The 23,174-nt window shown below is 43.6% G+C and overlaps 1 protein-coding gene across 1 annotated transcript in view; it reads left to right on the forward strand.

Moving 5' to 3' along the window:
* adgrv1 (adhesion G protein-coupled receptor V1) overlaps positions 1 to 23,174 on the forward strand; it is a 114,339-nt gene that overhangs the window by 69,169 nt on the left and 21,996 nt on the right. Inside the window, exons 90-92 of the mRNA XM_035166633.2 lie at positions 15,157 to 15,273; positions 20,066 to 20,244; positions 22,879 to 23,036. Coding sequence (XP_035022524.2) covers positions 15,157 to 15,273; positions 20,066 to 20,244; positions 22,879 to 23,036 — 454 coding nt within the window. The remainder of the gene's footprint in view (positions 1 to 15,156; positions 15,274 to 20,065; positions 20,245 to 22,878; positions 23,037 to 23,174) is intronic.

Genomic DNA, 23,174 nt, shown 5'->3' on the forward strand with positions numbered 1-23,174 from the left:
TGTGAAATATCTGTATTGAGAAGGTAAAGGACTTTGCCTCTCCAGTGGAAGAGACACAAACGATGACACAAATGTCTCATGAACTTGTGGCTCTCAGCCTGGCTCGTGCGTGCCTCACCATTCATTTGAGCTGTCAGGTTCCAGCACCAACCACTTGTGACTGAGGGCGGCTCTCCATCTGTGGTGGCTGAGCTGTAACTGGTCACTGACGCTGCTGCCCTCAGAGCGGAGAAAATTAAAGCTACCAGTTTGATTTATTTATCTCGCTGCGAGAGCTCCAGTTGCCTGGAGAGAGCTGGAATAATATCCCTCACCTCTGTGAGAGTCTGAGAGCAGGTGGAGGAGCTGCAGGCTCCTGGTTCAATTTGTGAACATTTTAAAATTGTTTTACCGCCTCAGTATGTCTGGCTGTCATCCTTTTTAGACGAACATTTGCATAATGTCAGAGACCTGAAGGTACCAATGGAAGTAGGTTTTACTATGGATTCACCTATGACAGTGAGGAAACAGGAGTATTAACAGAAGAAAAGGAGAAGTGCAGGATAGAAGGAGAAAAGGAACATTCGGGAGAATTGTAAGATTAGTAATAATAGTAATAATAATAATATGTTTTTTATTTATACAACACCTTTCAAAACAAGGTTTAAAAAGTGCTTTGACAGACAAAGCAGACACAGGATTACACTGGGGTGGAATTGCAAAAATGCATTCATATAACTTCTTTTCAAAATAAAATTCAAAGTTCATCTCCTGCACTCATCTCATCTTTGACATGCTCAGATTTGTTTCTCTTTTCAAAGAATCAATTACACCAAAAAAAAAAAAGGCAACAAAAAGTATCTTCGGTACCCTCAGGCATCTGGTTTAGGCCATTTATTATATATGTATTTTTCCGAATATAACATTACCTATATGGATGTTAAACGTACTGGGTTAGTGTCGCACTTTTCCAGTCTTATCCGCCACTCAAAGGTCTTTAAAGTACGAGTCACATTCACCCATTTACACACACATTCATACAGAGTTTATATGCACAGTGCTTGTTCTATTGCACATCGTTCATACACTATCAATACAACATACAAACAGATAATGCAGCAAATTCCCAAGCTCTATTTCTAAATTGTCACCTTTATTTTAAGGATCAGTAAAATACCTGATATTACTTGTATTCTGTAGTTGCACATAGTTTTAGCAAGATAGCTATAGATAAGCCAATATTTAAGATATTCAGTCTTGTTGAGGGTTCACACAGGTTGGAAATTATCTGTGTTGATATGAAGACGCCCACAGGATGACAGAGTGGCAATGATACAGACATCCGACATCTTACTTATATATACTTATAATACTCATAATGGTTTGCCCCTGCCACCAGCTCCAGGCAGAGTATTCTCGAGTGTGTGTCTGTGTGTGTGTGTGTTTTGTCACCACAGAGGTCACACAGTCTCCGGCTCTGGACAGCAGTTTGTCCTCCCCTCAGCAAGACAACTGAAGATTGTGTGTGTAGAGTGGAAATTTACCCAGTGCATATGTACGATGAGAGTGAACCTCGCCTTGTGTGTATCCATCATTACATGCATTAGAATTTGTGCCTTTTCTTTCTGTCGGGGCTCATCACAGGAGCAGCCGGGAAGCTCAGTTATTTGGGGCAAAAAAAACTGAATTAATTCAATAAACTAAAACATATTCTGAGCTTTTCATTACTTTTTATATGGACTACAGATGTATGGTTCCAAATGCAATAAGGCCAGACTGTACACTGTCAGGTCAGTATTCAAGCTGTTTCACTGTGTCTCCAGGGTAAAGATCGCAGTCATTTAACCAAACATGTATAATTAGCAGTGGAGACATTCATATTTTGGGGTAGAGCCTTCATTTCAAACACAACTAGATGGCCGATGGTTTAATTTTTCAATTTATTTGAACTTGTTTTTTTCTCATTTTTCAGCTCTAGATTGATCCCCTTTCCCACTAATTTCAAGAAAAGTAGAGGGTGTTGCCTTAAGAGTGGAGAAATATTTCTGGACAGTACATGGCATTGGACACTGACGGTCTTTCCAGGGAAAAGTATGGAAGTGTCAAAGAGGTCATTGTTTCTTCTGTCGTACTCTACGCCACCAACTGCTGTCACCATAGACTGCATATAAAACACTTAACAGATTTACAGCACTGAAAGTTACCTCAGTTAATTTGATAAAACTGAAATATTCCTTAGTCCATTGGTGTTTGGTTCTTGTTGATTTATAACTTATGCTTGAGGCGTGGGAAAGTAAAGCACTTCTCCATCCTCTGTTGATTAATGTGCCCCCCACGTCCCGAACAGTCGTACGTGTTTACCCCAGTGGTCCCAGTGCTTTATTCCAGTATCTGGGAGGTGTGTAGGTGACCCTTAGTTCTGATTTTAAAGGATTTCCTGTTAGCTCTGGGAAGGGTTCCAACATTCAGAAGTATGCTCCTCAAACAGCACCCCCACCCCCGCAGAAACACTACCTTCACACACATGCACACAAACACCACGCACCACAGTCACTTCCCGTCTCTGAGAAGAATAAAGAAGTCGTCTGATTGCTGTCAAAACTCCTTAGAGTTCTTGTTTGTCGTCAGCGTGTGGGGGTGCTCTGGAGGGTTACGGGTTTTGGACGGGCATGCATGCAATTTCTCAGCTCTCCGGGAATGAAGATGGATGAATTGACTAATTCAAAGAAGTTTATCAACACAGGTCTTTATAAATAAAGTGAGTGACTCTGCTTTTCCAGAGGATCAGTTCCCATCATGACCAGTCATTAAACTAATAAACAGAGGGAGGTTTTGTGCGTCAGCAAACCTTCAATTGTGAAAGAGGGGAAGGAATGAGGAGAAATCTGTGTTTATATTTATTCATATATATATATATATACTGTATTCATATACATTTCAGTCGGACAATTCATGTTGAAATGTTTATTGCAGCAGCAGAGCATAATCAGAGTTTGGCATCTAGGCTCTGACTTCTTCACTTCCCCAGATTACATCGAGATAATTGGGAGTGATGAGCAAATATCTTTCACTCCCCTGTCGGAGCCTGCAGGTGGATGCTGCAGTGGTGAAGGCGCTGAGTCAACAGGCAGAGGTACTGACAGCAGAGGCATCGACAAGCAAATGGACAGATGGGAAGTCTTTGCTGCTTATTGTTCGTTCATGTAGTGTCGGAATCGGAAAGATGAGTTCCTGACATGGAAAATTCCCGTGAATGCCATCTCAATTCGGAAAACCACGGAGAGTCTGCAAACATGTTGGACGTCAGTTCCTAACGTCATAACGTATAATCTAATTAGCATAATTGTACAATCAGCTCTAGACAGTAAACTGCAAGTCCATCTCTCACAAGCGCCTAACACCCCATTCACTTGTCGGGAAACTCAGACCTTCTGAGGAGCGTCTGCATTCACAGCAAAATAGAATGAATAGTGTATGCATGCGTGTGTGCGTGTGTGTGTGTGTGTGTGCGTGTGCGTGTGTGTGTGTGTTGCCTCTTGGGAGACTTGGATTACACTCCTCTGGCCGATCCACCACCTAGTGCTTAGTGCTCCTCTCCTCCTCTTCATCTGATCCGTCTCTGTTCGACTCGGCAGCATCTTACAACTCAATTTTCATTTTGACCTTGTCGCTTTTGCCTGACACTGGAAAATGAGGCTAAATTCTATATAGTGAAGTCTCATTCACTGTTTAGGTCTTTCTTCCCCTCTGGAACAGGAAAACACGAGGCAGACAGACTGCTGGTCCTAAAATATACTGCTCTCACTTAACCTTCTTTTCACAAAATGATGATTAATGTCGCTGTTTCTATTCTCTGCCTTCTCATTATGGCTGCTGCTTCTCTTTCTCTCTCTCTCTCTCTCTCTCTCTGTGAAAGTGGCTGGGCACATCCTGTATGACTCATCAGTTTGACCAATGACAAGATTTTCACATGTTGTTGTTTTTTATCCTAAACTGGTTACAGTGACCTAATCTCAGAGAATCAGCAACCAGGCTGTCTGCCAGCAGCATTTTCATCATAGTGTCACAACATCATCTAAAATGTGGTGGCTGCTATAGTCCTTAAATGCACCCTGTGGAGTTTTCCTCTAAAAACTGTGTTTACTTGCAGTGTTTCTCACAAGAACACATTTCTTCACAGTTTCCAACACCTGTCAAACGTATTGAAGACATCACACACCCTTGTTTTTGTGATATTTTGAAACCTCGTTGTTTATATCAGTGACTATAGTCTTTATTGGTCCCCACAGGGAAATTGGTTTGCAGCAATAATCACTTGGCATTTTTCACACACCAACATAACAAAACAGATATCAACAGACATAACCAACACTGCACCTAAGCTCTGGACTTATAGAGGCGGCTGTGGCTGAGGGGTAGAGCGGTCGTCCTCCAACCGGAAGGGCTGCGGTCCGATCCCAGTCTCTCCCATCTGCATGCCGAAGTGTCCTTGGGCAAGATACTGGACCCCCAATTGCCCCTTATAGTTATTGGAAGTCGCTTTGGATAAAAGTGTCAGCTAAATGAAATGTTATAAGAGACATTTGGTCCAAACCAACAGGACATCCTACCTTTAAGGCATGTTTAAAAACTTAGCTCGTAAACTAAAGGACATTTTTTATCAGTTTTTTGTAAATAGCTCTAGGTAGGTGGGTAAGTGTGTATATATATATATATATATATTAGAGAATCAGCAACCAGGATGTCTGCCAGCAGCATTTCCGTCATAGTGTAACAACATCATCTACAATGTGGTGGCTGCTATAGTCCTTGAATGCACCCTGTGGAGTTTTCCTGTAAACATTAATCTTACCTAGATTACAGAGAGCCAACAGTGGAGTCTTCGACCAATGCAAGTAATCATTGAAAGTCTAATGGTTTTCCTTGGTAAACTATTGACCCATAATACGAAAAAGGCTTAAGTTCACTTACCTTTTACTGTACATGTCCTCAGCTTTTGCACAAATTGAGGCAGTTATGCTTTGGTGTCTGTGGCCATTATCGGCACTTCCATTCGTTAAATTCAGTTTAAGCCAAATTTTTCTAATGCTGTGCCACAGCAGTCTCTGACCTCTCTGGACTCTGGAAGTTACACTCCCATTTTTGCCAAATGTCTGTTGTCCTAACAGCTGCTGACCCCAGACACAGTTCCATGAACTTTCCTCTATTTCCAGCTATCTTGTCAGGTGAGATGTGAAACAGCGAACAGAAAATCTTAAAAGCCCTCAAACAGAAAAAAATAAATGAATTAAAAAACTGTCAAAGCCCCGGGGCAGTCATTTGAGAGGTGATGGATTATTTTAGATGTACACAAATTAGACAGAATAACCAGTTTCTGCGATAAACTCATAAATACAGATTCACATAAACTGGACATTCAGCTGCAATATGTCATTACTTTTATATTGAATTTATCTATATGTATATATCACCTATTTTCATGTTGAGCTTTAACTCATTGCCTTCCCACTTATCACTGTGTAGATAAATATGATACAGTTACAGATAGATATCAGGGAGTAGTCAGATCAAGGCCTTCATTCATTTTATCAGTTGCTGACTTTTCTGTCATGTTATTTTAATAAGACATATTCAAACCTTAAGAATTTTTTAGGGCCTAGGTGTAATAAATGTTCCAGCATGAAGAAGTCTGTTTAAAATGTAACAATAGTTATTGTTGTGTACTTATAGCGCTGTCCTTTCCAAACTGCACATAAAGAAGCAGCCACCTTTTACCTAATTCTGTGGAGTCATCCAGTTCATCAAAAGGCTGCTGACATTGTGGCTGATAAGCAAAGTTGGAGCTACAGTTGTCAAAGTCCCTGCTCTATTTTGGGATTTGACAGCTTGTCTTGGCAGACCTCTGTGTGCAGAGCGGAGTGAACCTTGGTGGTTTGGAAAAGGGAAAACACGCTTCATCCTGAAACTGTTGAGGTCAATATTGTTGACGTTCCAGCTTGTTGATTGCACTGGGTTTCTCGGATTCTCCCGCCTGTTGCCACATATGATGCAGCATATTGGCATTAGTTCTATCGCTGATATTAAGTAAGTATTTATGAATGTTCTGTTGGAGCAGTTTAAGGATTTTAGTTTTTGTTTGGAAAACTATAACCAACTTCAGATATACATCTTACCCCTAACCTTAACCAGAAGCTCAACATTTACGATTTGCTTAATTAGGATCAGGCTCTGGTCTCAATAAGGTCTACTGGTCCTGACAAGGTTAGTGTTTATGCTGGTAAAAGGAGTACACACACACACACATACCTGCATAGACAAATGTTAACAATATCATCAAGAAGGCAGAGTCAGCTTTGTCTCAGGTTGTCTCAGTTGTGAAACACACTCACACACACATAAACAACACAGCCCTTGGTCCCCTTGACCTGTAGGGGTCACTGTAGCTCCACAGTTAGAGCCAAGTTCAACAGCAGATGTGAATGAAAAACCTGACCAATGACTCCCCTTCTTTTTTCATGACAAATGTCGTTTTTTGGAGCACACTGAGAAATGACTGTTTCACTCAAATCCTCAATCTCTTCTTCTCTGAATGAGGAGCGATGTTTGATCTGTATCCGAGCGGCCAATCAAGAAATCCTCAACAGGAGTTTCATTAAAGTAGCTCAGATTAAAACTTGCAAAACAATTGAGAGTTAAATTACATGTATTGGACTGAGCCAAAGTCCTCTAGGCCTTGTGCTAGTTTAGTCTGTGTATAACACTTTGGATGAAGAGGCCAACTGAGACATTATACAGCACATGATAGTCCAGCGGTGGCTCTGATTAAGTCTAAATGAGACTGCGGAAGGACAGTGCGTGTGTGGGCAGGAGCAGCATGAATGGAACATACAGTATTTAACTCAATCAGAGTCTTCACATATTGAGCGGCCTTTCAGCCGGCCACTGACGGATGCTGGGAGCCGCTGCAGGTCTGCCAATTTGCAAAGACAGAATCTCTGCTGGATCGATGGCCTGTTGCACAGCAGTGGACGAGGCTGCCTTAGTGGGTCAATGTAGGTTTCTGCAGGATTTTCCGATCAATGGGATTCGACTTATACACCTGATGATTAGACGAAGCATAAAAGAACCACTGAACTGGAGGTGATGTAACGGCCCCCTAAAATACAATCCATGCGTGCCCAGGCCAGCAGCCCAATTGTTCCTCGTCTTACCTGTGATGTAACACACGTGGTGCTGTCATAATCAGTTCTCTCTCTCTCTCTCACAATTCTTAGCACTCGCTAAAAATGCTGATACGGTTATGATGGTGACACGTGAGTTACGTCACATGGGACTGTGAGACAGTGCAGTGGATAATTGTTGTGCAAATCTCTATGTATACTGCATTGAGATTGTATATGATAGAAAGACATATTGTGTGTATATACATATGAACAGACTGACCTCCCTCTCTGGCTCTCAGTCTGAATCCATCTCACCTAAACAGAATGATGGTCTGTGAAATTGGGGGAATAACAAAAAAAAACTCCAAAGTGGAAACAAATAAACGTTCACAGCATCATCTGTGGCTGAACAGTGCTCATGTTTGCATGAACTTTTGCTGTGTCACATTTCATCTATTGAGTCAGAATAGTTTAGAGCAAATGTGGTCAAACCATGGAAGTCGACTATAGAATTCTATTTGTGGATCGGTGCACACCCACATCATGTATGCGCTGAAGAACACACGGTGTGAGTCTTGTGGTGGAGCAAAGTCGACCCACTGAGTGTGTGTGTTTAGGGAGCTGGCCCTGCTCAGCTGGTTACAGTGTTTTTATAGCAGGAGGCCATGTGTGTGTGTGTGTGTGTGTGTGTGTGTGTGTGTGTGTGTGTGTGTGTGTGTGTGTGTGTGTGTGTGTGTGTGTGTGTGTGTGTGTGTGTGTGTGTGTGTGTGTGTGTGTGTGTGTGTGTGTGTGTGTGTGTGTGTGTGTGTGTGTGAATCCACTCACACAGTTCCTGCCTTGCAACCCGAAGACTTTTCTGTCTGGCCTCCAGACCGGTTCGCACCAGATGTTGAGGAAGGAAATTCGAGAGGCGTCTCGAAAGCAGCCCTGTTGTGATTGGAAGCAGCTGCAGGTTTCCAGCTGCAGACGCTCTTTTTGACTGAAGTGGGAATGGGTGAAAAGAGCACAGGCCGGTCTGTATGGTTAAATGTGCCCCCGTGTGGGAGGTGGTGCTAAGATTGTCTGTATGGAGGAGGCAGCACCAGCACTGCTCCCTGTATGAGTGTAGTATGAGCAGTGTCAGAAAAGCAGCAACAGGAATAAATAGCATTGGGAGTAGTTTCGATCTATGTACTTCTAAATGCATGTACACTAAATATATTAGGACGAGCCATATTACCCCTACTTTCAGTTTGCATCAGTCTCTACTACACTGAACAGAAAACATTCATATACGGATATACACATTAAAACAGTTAGAGCTACAATGTCACATAGTACCTTCATCCTAAATATCTGTCCAGACCCTGATAAAGACCAAAGTCTTACAGGTTCTTCCCTGACTTATACTGGATCCTTCACCTAAGTTTCATGGTAATCCGTCCTGTAATTTGTGCGTATTCTTGCTTCGAGACAAACGACCTACCAACCAACGAAGGAACACTCTGAAAACATAACCTCGTTGGCTGAGGTCAAGTGTTAATGTCATTTCTGCCAAATCTGTAAAACATACAATGGAATGAAATTGCGTTCATCAGAACCCATGTGCGCATACAAAAAAAGCTAGTGCGATAATCATAAAGTGCCTGAGTTCAAATGATTTCAAATATAAACAAATAATAGGCATAATAAATAGGTTATCTAATATAATAATATGATGATACAAATATGAATTGATTTGGCTTCTTTTAGAACATGATGCATCAGAAATACATATCGTACAGGGCACAAGAATCTTCAAATGTTCTGACAAAAAAAAACTGTGATTTTCCTTTGCTTCCACATTCCCTCACCTTAAAACAACGACATCAATGTCACTGTAAACTTGTTGACAATTGTGCAAACTTGCTGTAGCCTTCTCATAAAGCCCTGAAACCTGCAGACTTTGCATCTTATCATCTATTGTGGGAATATCAGTCCTTCCCAGAATGTGCGGTATAAAGGCTCCTGAGATCCTCCCCTCCCTGTCTCACAGATGCACGTAGACACAGTGTTACCGGGTGGCGGCAGGTGCTCACGTAAGCGAATGTAGGATGCGGTGTTGTGGTTGTTTGGATTTGAAACATGCCAAAGGGGGGTGGGTGTTTATTTGCAAACAGCTGGCTCAGCTAATAAGCAGCACAAGGTTCAACCCCAAACACCTGTGAACTTTACTCCTACATTCTGACCTTAAGCAACTGAAAATGCTTCTTTTTTTTTTAAATACCTGAAATAGCTGCTCATTAACACGCATGAAAAGTATGTTGGTGAACCATCCAGAATGTCATAAATACAGAAACCCTTTTAAAACTTAAGATTTAGATGTCGGGACATTAGACACTTGAGATTTGATCAATCCCCACCTCAGCGTACGCTGCTCGCACTCGGCCCGTTTGTGTTTGTCTTCACTTATTCTTTATTTTACCAACCGCACATGTCTCGTCAGCGAATGTCAGCTCACTTAACTTATCCCCCAACACACTGGCCCACTAACCCAGCTATCAGCCAGCCCCATGTGACCTGTTCCGTGCAACTCGCTGCCCTGTGTGCTCCGGCACATAAACAACACGCTCGCTCGCATGAATTTAGAGGCTGCCGCACGTGAGGAGACTGATGATGCTTGCTCACAATGAAGAGTGTAAAAAAAAAAACTGCATTGAGTGGCACAAATACTGTCACCTCGATTTGAGTTTAAAGCCTCACCAAGTGTACTTACATAAATGTGTACTTATATATATTCTAGCTTCTTTTGGCTTTGGCCACTAGAAGTTCTCAGGAGGAGTGGCAGCACAGTGATGAGAGGAGTGAGGCGGCTCGACGGGAAGGCTTTGCCTCAGTGAGAGTGATGAGAATGAATGAGTGTGGAATAATAATCTCATGTTTCTCTTTCTCCCGTTTCATTTTCTTTTTCTCTTCCCCTGAACAAAGGCATTAGAGGAAACACCCAGGGTGCAGGCTGAGGCTGGAACCAGCTAGATCAGACCGGTAGCTCTTAGAGAGAAGGGGGGAGGTAAGGGAGAAGGGGAGAAGGAGGAGGAGGAGGAGGAGGGGGCGAGGAGTTGAGGGGCTGCAGAAGGAAGAGCTGGGACGAGGGAGGATGGGGGAGAGGGAGAGGTGGAGGTTAAGTGTTTTGGACATGGGTCTAGATGGAGAGTCTGGCAGGCAGACAGCCAATGCCCCGTTCCCTCAGTGATGTAATGCATCAGGCAGATGCTATTTTTAGCCACAATGGTACACTGAGCTACCTCAGCATCAGCACACAGGGTGTGCATTGATCAGCAGCAGAACTTACTGTGCATAGTTCCCCCTGTGCAGTCTGATGCTGCAGCATTTCTCTCCTCTCCTCCATCAGACATTACGTGTTTTGTACTGAATTTAATTTCTCTTATTCTTTTTTTTTTTTTGCTAATGCATCTTCTAAACGTTTCTGCTTTCTTTCATTTTTCTCTTGATGAGTTTATTGGACATTAATCCCATTTGATGTGCAGCTCTTGAATCATTTACCACTGCTGAGCGAGGGTTGAGAAACAAGCCTTTTGTTTATTTCAGAGGCCGCCTGTCATATCAAAGTGAGGTTAAATCTTTTATATAGATCAGAAGAAGAATTCCCCAAGGGCAGCAAGCGATCTGGAACAAAAACATCAGCTCTGAGCTGACAGTCTGCAGAGGTGCTTCAGGGCCATAAAACAAAAGGTGGGGCTCTGTCATTGGACATTTAGGGAAGGAGATGGACCAATTGTTCGGGCTTAAGGTGTCGGACCTGATGACAAGACAACATCCTATGATTTGTCGAAACATTTCATGACCTCAGTCTCCTACAGTAATCTCTCACCGTTTTAAACTCCTTTTCCACTGGACAAAAAACTATCAACGCCTGCTAACGTTTGGCTTTCACACCCTCGTCATGTGATATTGCAGTAGAAAAGGATTTTTGATATCTATGACTCTGATCAGCAGCGATGAAAATATGACATGTGGGGGAACGCGCAAATTTGGCAAGACAGGGATGGGGGGAAAAACTGATTCCCCAGTGGCAATGGGAAAAGGAGTTAACAGCTTTTGTTTAACAGGGTAACCCACGTTTAAAAACGTCACCCGCGTCATATACCCGCTACTTTGGGTGTAAAAGATATTGTTCTGTATCTCTCTCTCCACAAAATCACAGCCTTGAGTCTTGATATCTACTCTTTGCGTAATAAGATAATGACTGAATAGAATTCAGGCATTACGTATGTGAGCTTAGGTGGTTCCTGCTTTACCAGATGCCATGTAGTCCTGCAGCACCTCCCTGTCCCTGCTTTGAATAAGCCTGAGGGTCTAGACACGTCGACTCCTGGTGTCTTATACAAAAGAGGAGGAGGCTCGGGGACAAAAGGACAGAGGAGCAGATATTGCTCTGATAAACTCCACATCCGCACCCATCTCCTCACCGCCCAGCTAATCCAACCCTGTGGCGAGTCTTCATTACTTCGGCGCTGACATGTACCTGCGCTCTTTTCTCGAAGCAGCGAACAATGGCCTCAGTTGTAACCGTGACCTCCAAATCTGCTGAGCTTACCTCAGACCTCTTCAAAGGCCGATATCCAATCCCAGCCCTGAAACATATTGTGCCGCTGACTTTACATTTCTTTCTAAAGCACAGAGCTTGAGCTTAACACAGATTTCTCTCTTCGATAAGGCCAAAGCAACAGGTGTAGGATTTAGTTTGGATTTGATCTGACAAAGGATGTGGTATACCATCGTCACAGGTGACACTATAATGAGAGGCAGTGGTTTATGTCACAGGTCAGTAGTTCACAGAGGTTGCATGTTCCACCAAGTGCCTAAAGGTCAGTCCTCTCTGTCATGAATTGTACTCTACTCCCTTTGTCCCAATTCCACCTCTCTCTCTTCTTTTTTTTCCCGGTCTTCAAAGGTTGGTGAAATGTAGCAGTCCAATTATGTTCACTGGTGTAGTTTCTTTAACAGATGACATCAACTTTGGGATGATTTCCTCCTCTGGCCCGGGGCCTTGTAATGTTTAACCTGTTAATGTGATCCCTCTCCAGCAATGTCAACACTTCTGCCACTGCAGCGGAAATGTTAAATCATCCATTTAAACATTCCAAATTCACATCATTTATAAAAAACCTTTACTGCCTTGCTATATACTGTGTAAAGTCAATATGACCCCGGGGGAAGAGAAGTTTCCTGTGTTTATTTAAAGGCTTGTGTCTTGTCTCCTGTGACTGAGTGTTGTGTTAAAACTACCCTTCACTACACATTATCCCAGAAAGTGGCAACAGCAGCATTACCAGTAGCACTCATGGAGCTCAAAACCCAGACCAAATGAAGCCTAACGTCACTTCTGAGCTCCTGGTTAAGGTTTGAGTTAAGATATATATCATGGTCGGGTTATAGCTAGGGTTAGGCATGGATTGGTTATGGTAGAAGTTAGGGATAAGATTTTGTTAGGCAATGCAAAGTCCTCATAAGGATAACTGCACAAAGCTGTGTGTCTGTGACATGAAGTACGTATCTCTACCAGACCCTACTCAGCAGTAACAATAGAGTGTTATGCAACAGGCACAAAAGCAATAAAAAGGCACCACAGTGAAAATGTGTGTGTTCACCTGTCTGTGTGACTGTCTGTGTAACTGCTTATTTTATGACCTCTTTATAAGACTGAATACATCGAGACAATATGTAATCAAATAAAACCTTCCAGGGATCCACCCTGTTACCTGCTGACTCACCCAGCCTTTTTCACAGAGTTCACCTGGTTTCTATCCTCAACCCACACCAGGGCGTTCCTATAGCTCAGGGCAATGAAAAACACAAACACACCAAGACTCATGCATCTGGGAGGCACCAAACTGTTGGAGGCTGCACTCTTCTGGGCCCTTTGCCCTCCTTTCCGCACAGGGTCATTTCTCATTATCTCTCATGTCATCCACAGAGGTCAGTAGGTCGAGTGGTTCAGTAGATATCCCTGTGGATTTTAGGGGTTGTCTCTAAAGCCTATAGCAAACATGTGTGGGCACATTGCTTAAAGCTTAGCCTGGTTAAGATGTACACGGCTGTTCCAGACAGTGTTTACTATGTTGTTGTTCTGTACATGCAGCCAAATCTAATTTAAATCCATATAATCATTAAAGTAGATGAGCCGAGCCGAAGTCTAATACCCCGACACACTCACTGATAACTCATCCCACTCCAATTCCATGTGTGCCTGCTTGTCTGTGCTGCGTGTTTGCTCATGAGTGTGTGTCACACATCCTGCAGTGTATTTAGCATTTCTCGCTTGGTCCTTTCCCCATTGTTTCGTTTCCGAGAGGAGAGTTGGTGTGTCACTCTGTGCCCGTGGTCAAATGAGGCTTTAGCTCTGCCAAAAACACACACAGGCCCCCCCCTGCACAATCGTTGTTCCCATAAGCTACCTGAACCACTCCACCCCCTCCACAGTCAGGCATCTTTCCAGGCAGCTCGGGCATGAATTTCCTTCCTGTGCCATCCCTTCCACTCACACCCTGCAGGGCCTGGAACATGGGTGGGAAAAGGACTCATAATTCCTTTCTTTGCATGAACGCCCTGGTTTTTCCCCTTAGTCAACAGGAGGATGCAGGCAGTTGCTCGTAAAAGCTGGAAAATCCAAGAATGGTTATTAAAGGTTTTCCTGATGGGATTTTCAAAATTTACGAAAGTAGGACAGAGGGAAATAGAAAGCCTGTAGAGAAAAGCAATCTGAGGAGTGACTACGTTGGCATCACCCAAATCAAGATTTGATGGTGAAGGCCACGTCTTTTAACATGAACCCTTGTCTGACCTCATCATAAAACAATTCAAAAGCAAGCTGTGTTTGTGTGTGAGTGCGTGCAAGTGTGCACGTGGACCTGTAATGTCCCGGCCCAACCTACCTATTTACCTTGTTACCATAGCGACCTGCCTGCTAGGCAAATTAGTCCAAACCGAAGGGTGGTACCAGCAGGCTAAATGACTAAAAGATAGATGATTACAGTGTGCGTAGGTTAAAGAGACGCTGTTAAGCTGCTGTTAAGCTGCTGTTTAAGGAAGATGGGGTGATAAACCCTCCTTTTTTCACCTGAAGCTGTGCGACTGCTGCTTTCAGTCCCCGGCTGCCGAGTGTAACGAACATAATGCAAAGTAACAGTTGACACCATGTTATCAGTCTCCCCCACGTCCCTCGGCTTCTGCTACACTCTCAGTCACCCTCTCTCCCTGGTCCACGGCGCTGGCAGCGGGCCGATGGACTATGTTATGTAACAATCGGCCAGCTGCAGTGGCACCGAACTCTTGTCGGTGCCAGAGGTTAATGAAGCTCTGTGATGGACGGCAGAGCAGCAGTATTTTCTGCTGCCCTCATGGGTTTTCCACACAGTCCTGCCTCCAATGTTACAAATTGAATTTTGGCCCTGGTGCATTTCCATCTACAAAAATCTCCCTCCCTCTTTCTCTCTGCCACACACACACTCACACACATACACGCTTACCACACGTTGTTTTCTGCGGTGCCCTTTATTCCGTTATCCGGAGAAACGGGACACCCACAAATTTGTACGAATCTTTGCATGTGTAGGACGATAGGAAGGACCACATTTTGTCTGTGTTGTTTGTGTTGTTGTTTTTATTTTGGCTCCCGTCTGCATAGCTTGCTGCATGGTGATGTAACAGGTCTGCAGGATAGGATGTCTCTCCTCGGGAGGGGGCGGAGGGGGTATCCAAATCCTGCTGTCTACTTTAAAAATGTATGCACCATAGGACAAGCTGCAAATTGCCTAAGGACGAAGTATGAACTGCTGGCATTGCGCGGAGCAGTGCACTCGTATGTGTGCGAGTGTGCCAGGTCGTCATACAAACAAAAATGTTCCAGTGTTCTCCTAAAGGATCAAATTGTATGTGTGGATTTCCATAAAAACTTGCTGCTGCTGCTTCCTATGAGAACGTGTGAAATTTGCATCACACACAAGTTCTAAATTTGTCTTTTTTCTCTCCGCAGATCTGTTTACTGGTCTCAGCTTTCCGGGGCCGGATGTTTTCAGAGGACAGCTGTGCTGCTCTGGCGCTCTTCTCACACTACTTCCACCTCAGTCAGTTCTTTTGGATGCTCATACAGGTAATACACAGACCCCGTTCAGACCTGGTGTTAACAACTGTCCTGAGTGATCCGATCTCAAGTGGTCAGTACAGGTGTGAATGCGTCCTATATGCGTCCTGAGATCCACAAAACCACATTCGGAGGTCGCGTGGGATGCATGTGGTCACATTCTTTTACCTGTGTGAACCCAAATGTGTCCTCGGCCACATATGAAGAAGTCGGACCACCTACTCCGCTGACATCCTCTGACCCGCTGCTGTTTCACAATCAATTGAATATATTTTTTATGTTCTCAGTGACCATACATTTGTAGCAACCACGATATCAACACTGATCCCCACATAATGATTGAAACCTTTTTTTTGAATTGGTAAAAACATTTCTTCACATCAGCTGCACAAGATTCATTCAGCCCCTCCTGAGTCATCTCTCTCTCTCTCTCTTTACCTCTCTCACTCTCGCTCACTTGCACCATAACACCCACGCAAGCTGACACAGGGAACATCTCTAAACTCACAGTGGGTAAAAATAACATCATTAGGTCTCTGTGAACACAAATAGCAGTCGTGATTATTTGCATATCGAGCGGGGAAGTGAGACCCAATCACAAGTGGCCACAAAGACAGACGTTTTTGTGGCTACAAAAACGTCCAGGACACATTTGAAGGTGTGAACACATGACTCAGTGCTGTCCGATTGTGATTGGATCTCTCGGGATCAATGTTAATACCAAGATGCAGTCTGTACTGCAGCTAAAAAAACTTTAACCCCTGATGGCTTTAAAACCTGAATATTGGGACATCATTGTTAATACCCTTAGATTTCTACAGGAACAGAGACAGGAACAGAGACACCACATGGTAAATCCGTAATTGTTGAATCGGTGCTGTGCAGACAGGTTGTGATGGATGTTTCTGTTTTTCTAATATGAGCAGGGATATTGCTTTGTCCCTGTGGAAAAAGAAGACATGAGAAGTGCTTCACCGTTATAAATCTGAGCCTCACTGAGGTCTGCTCAATGGGCCTTTAATCTCACAAGGGGCTTCAGTGTCGAGCAGCAACACAAGAGGGTCAGTCTGTGGGTCAAAGATAAACTGTACAGCAAATTGAGTGTTTTAAAAATGTCATCATGCACCTAATAGTCTCTTTTCTCAGTTACTTCCCTATTGTAGTTTGTTGCAGTTAACAACAAACAGTTAAACGCGTGTTCAGTTAAGTCCTGTTTTCATTTGGGGATGAGATGAAGGTTCCACTGTGCTGCATGACATGACCTGTGACCTGAGACTGGTACCACTTAGTAACACTTTGCCCCACCTAACCCACCCCTCCTTTTTTTTTTACCATCTGGCCTCCATTTCATTTTGTTTTTCTCTCGTGTGTCGTAACGTCCCAGAGCAAAGCCGCTCAGGCAAAGTCCTGACTTGAAGATATTAGGGCTTGATTTACACTGGCGGCTGGAGTCGAACTGACATCAAAAACTGAAAAAAAAATTTCACTCATTAATACAGCCATACACATGCCATAGATCCATGTCAAACAAAAAAGAAAAGAATATGATTTTTGTCTGGGGGTGTACATCTTATCTAAGCCAGTTTTAATCCCGCGGAGAGACTATAGACGACTTCTGACCCGCTGTGAGGGAACAGGAATGTGCTGAACATCGGATAGAGAGGACGTCAGGGATTGAACATTTACCTCAGTTGATCCTTTTCTTAATCGAGCCCTGTGGAGTCATTAACTTTTTCCGAATTAAAACAATTGCTTGTTCTGCTTGTATATTTGTTTAGGATTTTAGTATGGTTTTGTGATCGCACAGTTTTTACATGCGTGAATTTTTAGACTGAATAAATGTCATACAACAGTCCCCTTAAAGTCATTCTCAGCCCAGGCCCAAATAATAATACATTTTTTTGAGGTGGGAAATGTGATCCGTTGTCTCATTACTCAAAATCTCCTGAAAGTTGTTACTCTGTGGTCGAGTAATTCAGGCTGACGTAAAAAATAACGAGTGTCAGCACATAAACATGAGCCACATGTTCAGCCAGTATGTTCTGTACCAGACCAGCATCCTCAGGAGAGCGGTTCCAAAAGTCACCGTCGTCGTTTCCCCCCTCTTTTCCCCCTCTTAAGTCTCTGGCTGTTGTGCTTCCATCACTCTTAAACCTTTTACAGCGTGTGACGTTTGTTAGTGAACATAATCAATGTTTATGCAGTGGATATAATCTCTCCTGGCACATACGTTACAATCGCTGGAGTATTAGAAGATTAGCCCTTTGAATTAGCTGATGGGGACTGACCACAGTAGGGTTACACTGGGACCAGGCCGTCCTGTACATGCTAAACAGGTTTTGTTTTCTTATATCGGAGTGTTTGTAGATGACCTCTGACAAAAGGCCACCGTTTCATGTCGCTTCAGAAGTGTTAAAATATGAAGGGAGCAGCAGAGGGATGAATTGTGTGTTGACGTAAATAGGCAGTTTAGACACACATGGTAATAGTTAGCGTGGTTGTAGAGCTGATGCGTTTTAGTGGATGATTTACAGCAGGAGCTCAAATTGGAGGAAAAATGCAGTCATGTATTCACATAAATTACTCGCTTTACTTTTCCTTCAAATGTGTAACAACCAAAGCATCTCACATCATACCTGCTCTCCATCTCTCTTAAATATCGCTGCCAACCTGGTTTCCATTGATGTGTGGTCTTAAACCCCCTCTGTCCTCACCAATCTCTCAGTATCGACCCTCCTGATGTCTCACCGCTCATTTTTCCCCCTATCAGGTGGCTGCTCTCAGCTAAGTGGTTGATACGAGTGGGCGCCAGCAGCAACTCATCTCAGAGCATGAAGAAGGCTGAAATCAATAACTGCGGCGTGTCGGGTTCAGGAGAATATGCACTGACATAATGCCAGAAAACAACCAATAATTACTAGACCAGCTATTTTCCTCGTACACACAACCTCAGTTTACTGAGAAGCTGCATAACAATACATAACAATACTGTACAGTTCTTTCAGTCAGGAAAGACCCACTTAAGCCTCAGCTTCATAATGTATTTCTACCCTGATCCACTGTGCTAGTCAGCGAGACTGTCAAACAGCTATGGAGCACACCTCATAGCTTTGTAGTTGCCAGTGTTTTTTAGTCAACACATAAATTTCAGTATTTTAAAAGGATGGATCAGTGGAAACCAGTGGCTATCAGGCCATCTAGTCCATCAGTCAGCTAACATCTAAGTAGCTGCATGGCTAGATACCACAAGATGTAAGAAAAAATATTGAAAATCAAGTTTTTGGTCAACCCTGCGATACGCTGGCAACCTGTCCAGGGTGTACCCCGACATTCACCCAAAGTCTGCTGGAATTACCATCCTGGTAATGATACGCTTGGTGTCCATGGAGTTTTAGAGCTGCTAAAACGGAGAAGTTTGAAAACGCTGCTGGCCCCGTTTTAGTTTGAAAACTCCGGGGCTGGACGGGCAGAAACGGAGATGTTTTGAAATGATGAGACCCACCTCCACATGCTGATTGGGACTTTTGGGTCTTTTTCGATCGTGATGTAGCCTTTGCTAGTTTGTCAGGCTCCTATCACATGATCCTCTTTGTGCTGCCAGTGTCGTACACAACATAGACCATCAATTACGAGCGTTGCTGACCCTGTTGTCTTTGCTACCAATTGTTCTGCAGTAGATTCTGCATTTTACAATGATAGAGCTGCTTACGTGTGTAGGAGACGAGCTATTTCGAGAGCAATTGATGTGTACACCAGTACGTGCATGCCCATTGCATGTGAGTGGTCACATGACGTGCGCTTTCAGTTAGTTTGGACGGGATTAAAACTGATGCAGAGCCAAAGTGTAGACGCTGGACAGAGATTATTTTATTTTGAAAACACCATTTTCAAACGAGATCTCGGTAGCATGGATGTAGCCTTAGGCTGCAGTGTCAACAGTCAGCGAGTGACGCAGCCGTTGCAGAGGACACACTCTGTAACACAGTCTTACCCATAATCCATTTACTGTGCATGTCTTGGTGGCTCCAGCCTGCTCACAGAGAAGGCGAGGCAGCTCTTGATTGACTATTGTCTCAGGGCAGTGCAGCCAAGCTGTTACACAACGGTGTATCCTGAGCACAGAGTGTATTGTGTGTTTGTTTTGCCAGTGTTATGTATGTGTATGGATATGGTTCAGCATCGCTTAACCTCCAGTTATTAGATGCATCACCGTGTCCTCGATGCGAATGTCCTCAGACAGACAGACAATAACAAACACCGTCAGCTGTTGTTCGTTGTAGCTGTGGAGCCGTTGCATAAATGTGTCATCCTGACCAAACAATGGCCTTTAACTATAAACCCAGCAGACAGGTTAGACTGGAAAACGGAGAGCCGGTTTGATTTTACCCTTGAGCTCGTCTTTAAAACTTTAAATAAAGTTCTGCCCTTTGCTCTTCACCAGTGTATCAGATTAAAGATAGGCCATTGTCCCTGTGTGAGATCTTCACTCAGGGAAAAGACACTGTGTCTCTGTTTCCCCGAACAGGTGTTCAGAAAAGCCACTTATGTAACAATGCAGGGCTTAGTGTATCTGATGGAACAGTCTATCAAAGCCTGCTAGATTACAAAGCAAACATCACTGTTGTGTGTGTGTATAGAAGTGTGGCTGTATGAGACAAAATCATCCAAAGTCCAAACTCTGTGCTTTTCCTCACAACATCACGGTGCTGCTGCAGGTTTAAAATGTATTACCCATAAACGTGTTGCCTGTGCAGGAACATATCTGTGTTCACATGTTGTTTTTCTCTAACTGTGTCCCCAGGCAGTGAACTTCTGGCAAGTGCTGGTGATGAATGACGAGCACACCGAGCGCCGCTACCTGCTCTACTTCCTGTTCGGCTGGGGACTTCCCGCCCTCGTCATCATAGTCCTGGTTATCGTGTTGCTCGGCGGCTTCGGGTGGACGATACACGCCGTGTACGGACTGGTGCAAGGAGATGTGTGAGTGCATGGCGCAAAACACTAATACATACACAAGTGGTTGTAGGAACTGATGAAAGGGAGGTGGAATAAATCCAGCGTAATCTGTTTTCTTGAGACGGCTCAGGAATGTGCTTTTAAAACCGGTTTGTGTCAGTCACGGTGACTTCAGTTTCATTTTTACACCATGACTTGAGTAGAGCAAACAGAAAACACCTGAGTCTGCGACATCATGTGAGGAGGTGGCTCGACCAATCGGCTGAATGAATCGGTGAGTTTCAGTGTTTGCGTGCGTCTCCCCACTACCTTGAGGGTGGAGGCTTTCACACAGCAGGAGAAAAGCTTAAATAACTCAGATAGCATATGGTTCTTTATGTGTTTGTTTACCCTAGTCAGATGTGTCTATGTTAAAGTGTGTGTCTGTGTGTTTGCAGGAAATTTTTCTATCCTTCCCTTGTCTATTTTTCATCCCACTTCGAGTGTGCATGACACGGCAAAGTCAAACTTTGATGAAGTTAGAAACCCTGAAATCACATCTAAAATTAGGCAGTGGTCCGAGGTGTGGCTGTTATCCTTGGGATCAAGAGTGCACGCGTGTTTCCTGTAGGCGGGTGCGTGTCGGACAGTGAGCGTACACATGAGAGATTTAGGGATACAGAGGAGTATTCAGCTTCCCGGGAAGCATACCTTCCCCTTTGAGGGAAAGAATCCATTCCCTCTCTCTCTCTCTCTCTCTCTCTCTCTCTCTCTCTCTCTCTCTCTCTCTCTCTCTCTCCCTCCCCCTCACTCCCTCCTTCTCTCCCTCCCTCCTTCTCTCACTCTCTTTCTCTCTCTCTCATCCCCTCCCTCCTTCTCTCTCTCCCTCTCCTCCTCATCAGTGTAAACAGGTAGCCTCTTGTTTGTCTCAGTTTCGCCCGGCCTGCGGACAAACAGGTGTCACGCTCAGACCTTGCATAAGTAGTCAGCTTTGCATTGGATTGTAACTGTATGTACTTGTTGTGTGATATATATCCAAACAGCTGTTGCTTTTTATAGTAGCTGCTACTGTATCCATAGGCAACAATGTATGCTGAGTGACGCACTATTAAATCAACAGGTGTTGTCTCCTTTCATGTTTTCTTTACCTTGTTGTTTATGTAGTTGGCTCAAGGTACATGAAGGTTTATGTTCATCTGGATCACATTGTCTGCTTGAGAGCTAATTTAGTTTTTACTGCAGCACATTGGCAGTACAACTTTCAATTGAACAGACATTTCTGGATAAAACAGAAAGTGGGAACATAAAGTTGGGAGACAATTTAAATGGGAGATGAAAGATGAGAAAAAAGTTCTATTCAACAGACAAAATCCCCAAAATAGGATTGTCTCATCAATAAAGATTTTTTATTATTTTATTTTATTTGAATAATATAAATGGGCTAGATTTAGGGTCAGTTTAGCAGATTTGTTGCTGCTCGAGTCATTTCCTGACGGGACATGCCTCCATCCTGTGCAGGTTTTATAGTCTCACCTGTGGAAATGCCTTTCGATAATGTCATGTAAGCTGAGAGCTGACACATGTCACATACCCTTGTCCTGGAATGACCCATTACCTCACACTGTGGTGTAAAAACGAACATCACAGTAATGACTGTGTAAAAAAACCCCATAAAAGGCATTGCTCCTTTTATTTGTTCTCTCCCAAACCATGAATTAAATGAAATGGGCCCCTGGGTAATGCTTCCCTCATCCACTGCAAGAATCCCTGGGATCTTACTCACTTGTGAGATTTTCAGTACAGTAGGATCTCATCCCCTCACTCACAAGGCCACAGCAGCACAAATATCCATATTCCAGTGAGTTCACACTCTCATAGTCCGGCTGTCGTGCTGGGACGGGGTAATGCAGTGCTTTATTTGGCATACCTCATGTTATGTTATGACTAGTGTTGTTCCAATTATTTATCTGCCTTTACTGAGGTCCTATCTGTATGTCTTGCTCCCACCAAACAAGGGGCTGAGCTTGTTTTGTGAAAGCCACATGAGTGGTTTCATAGTTGTTTGGCAGTTACAGTTTATATGACGATGTTGATTTTCCCAGAGAGAAAATATTTCACTGCATTTTATTTTATTTAATAAAAGAAAAACAGATCTGACTGGAAACAGACTCCAGAGATTTCCCAGGAAGCTGACACAGAGAAGGACAGTCAAATACTCGCTCACACTAATAAACAGAGTAGATAAAGAGAAATTAATGAATAGTTGACCTTGAATTAAACCTGAAATTCAAACCATTCTCTCTGCAGGTGAACTCTCACAATCCACACATTTTCTCTGTCATGTTTTTTCACCCTTTAAACAAAGTGTCTATGGCATTAGATATTATCCCGCTGTGGCTGCAGGGCGACCTGGTTGTTGAGAGGAGCTGAGAACATGCACATTTTGCTGCTGAAGGCAAAAGCTGCTGTTGTGCAATAATGCTTGAGTTTTAAGCCGTTCCTGTTTGTGAAACTTGAAGAAACAAAGTCTCAACTGGAGTAAATATAGCGCAACAGGCGTCTAATGCGTTTCTGTTTTCCACAGCTCACCTTTGACGCAATTTTCCCTCCTCTCAACCTTTCCTTGTTCTCCTCTCAGGCAAAACCAAACACTCACATCTCTGTCTGTCTCTCCTCTAGGTGCTTTATCCCCAACATCTACGCGGCTCTGAGCACGGCCGTGCTGGTGCCTCTCATCTGTCTGGTAGCTGTGCTGGTTGTGTTCATCCATGCCTACCAGGTTACTCAGCAGTGGAAGGCTTATGATGACATTTATCGTGGACGCACCAACAGCACAGGTACCCAACAAACCAGCAAACATGTAAAGAAATACACAAACACAGTGTAATGCATAGGCATGGTTTTGCAATTGTGCACACTTTGGACAAAAAGCTGTGCATGGACACGCAAAGATAAGAACTGAACATTATTTACAT

This window comes from Hippoglossus stenolepis, chromosome 9, assembly GCF_022539355.2.
Source record: "Hippoglossus stenolepis isolate QCI-W04-F060 chromosome 9, HSTE1.2, whole genome shotgun sequence".
Classification (NCBI taxonomy): Eukaryota; Metazoa; Chordata; class Actinopteri; order Pleuronectiformes; family Pleuronectidae; genus Hippoglossus; species Hippoglossus stenolepis.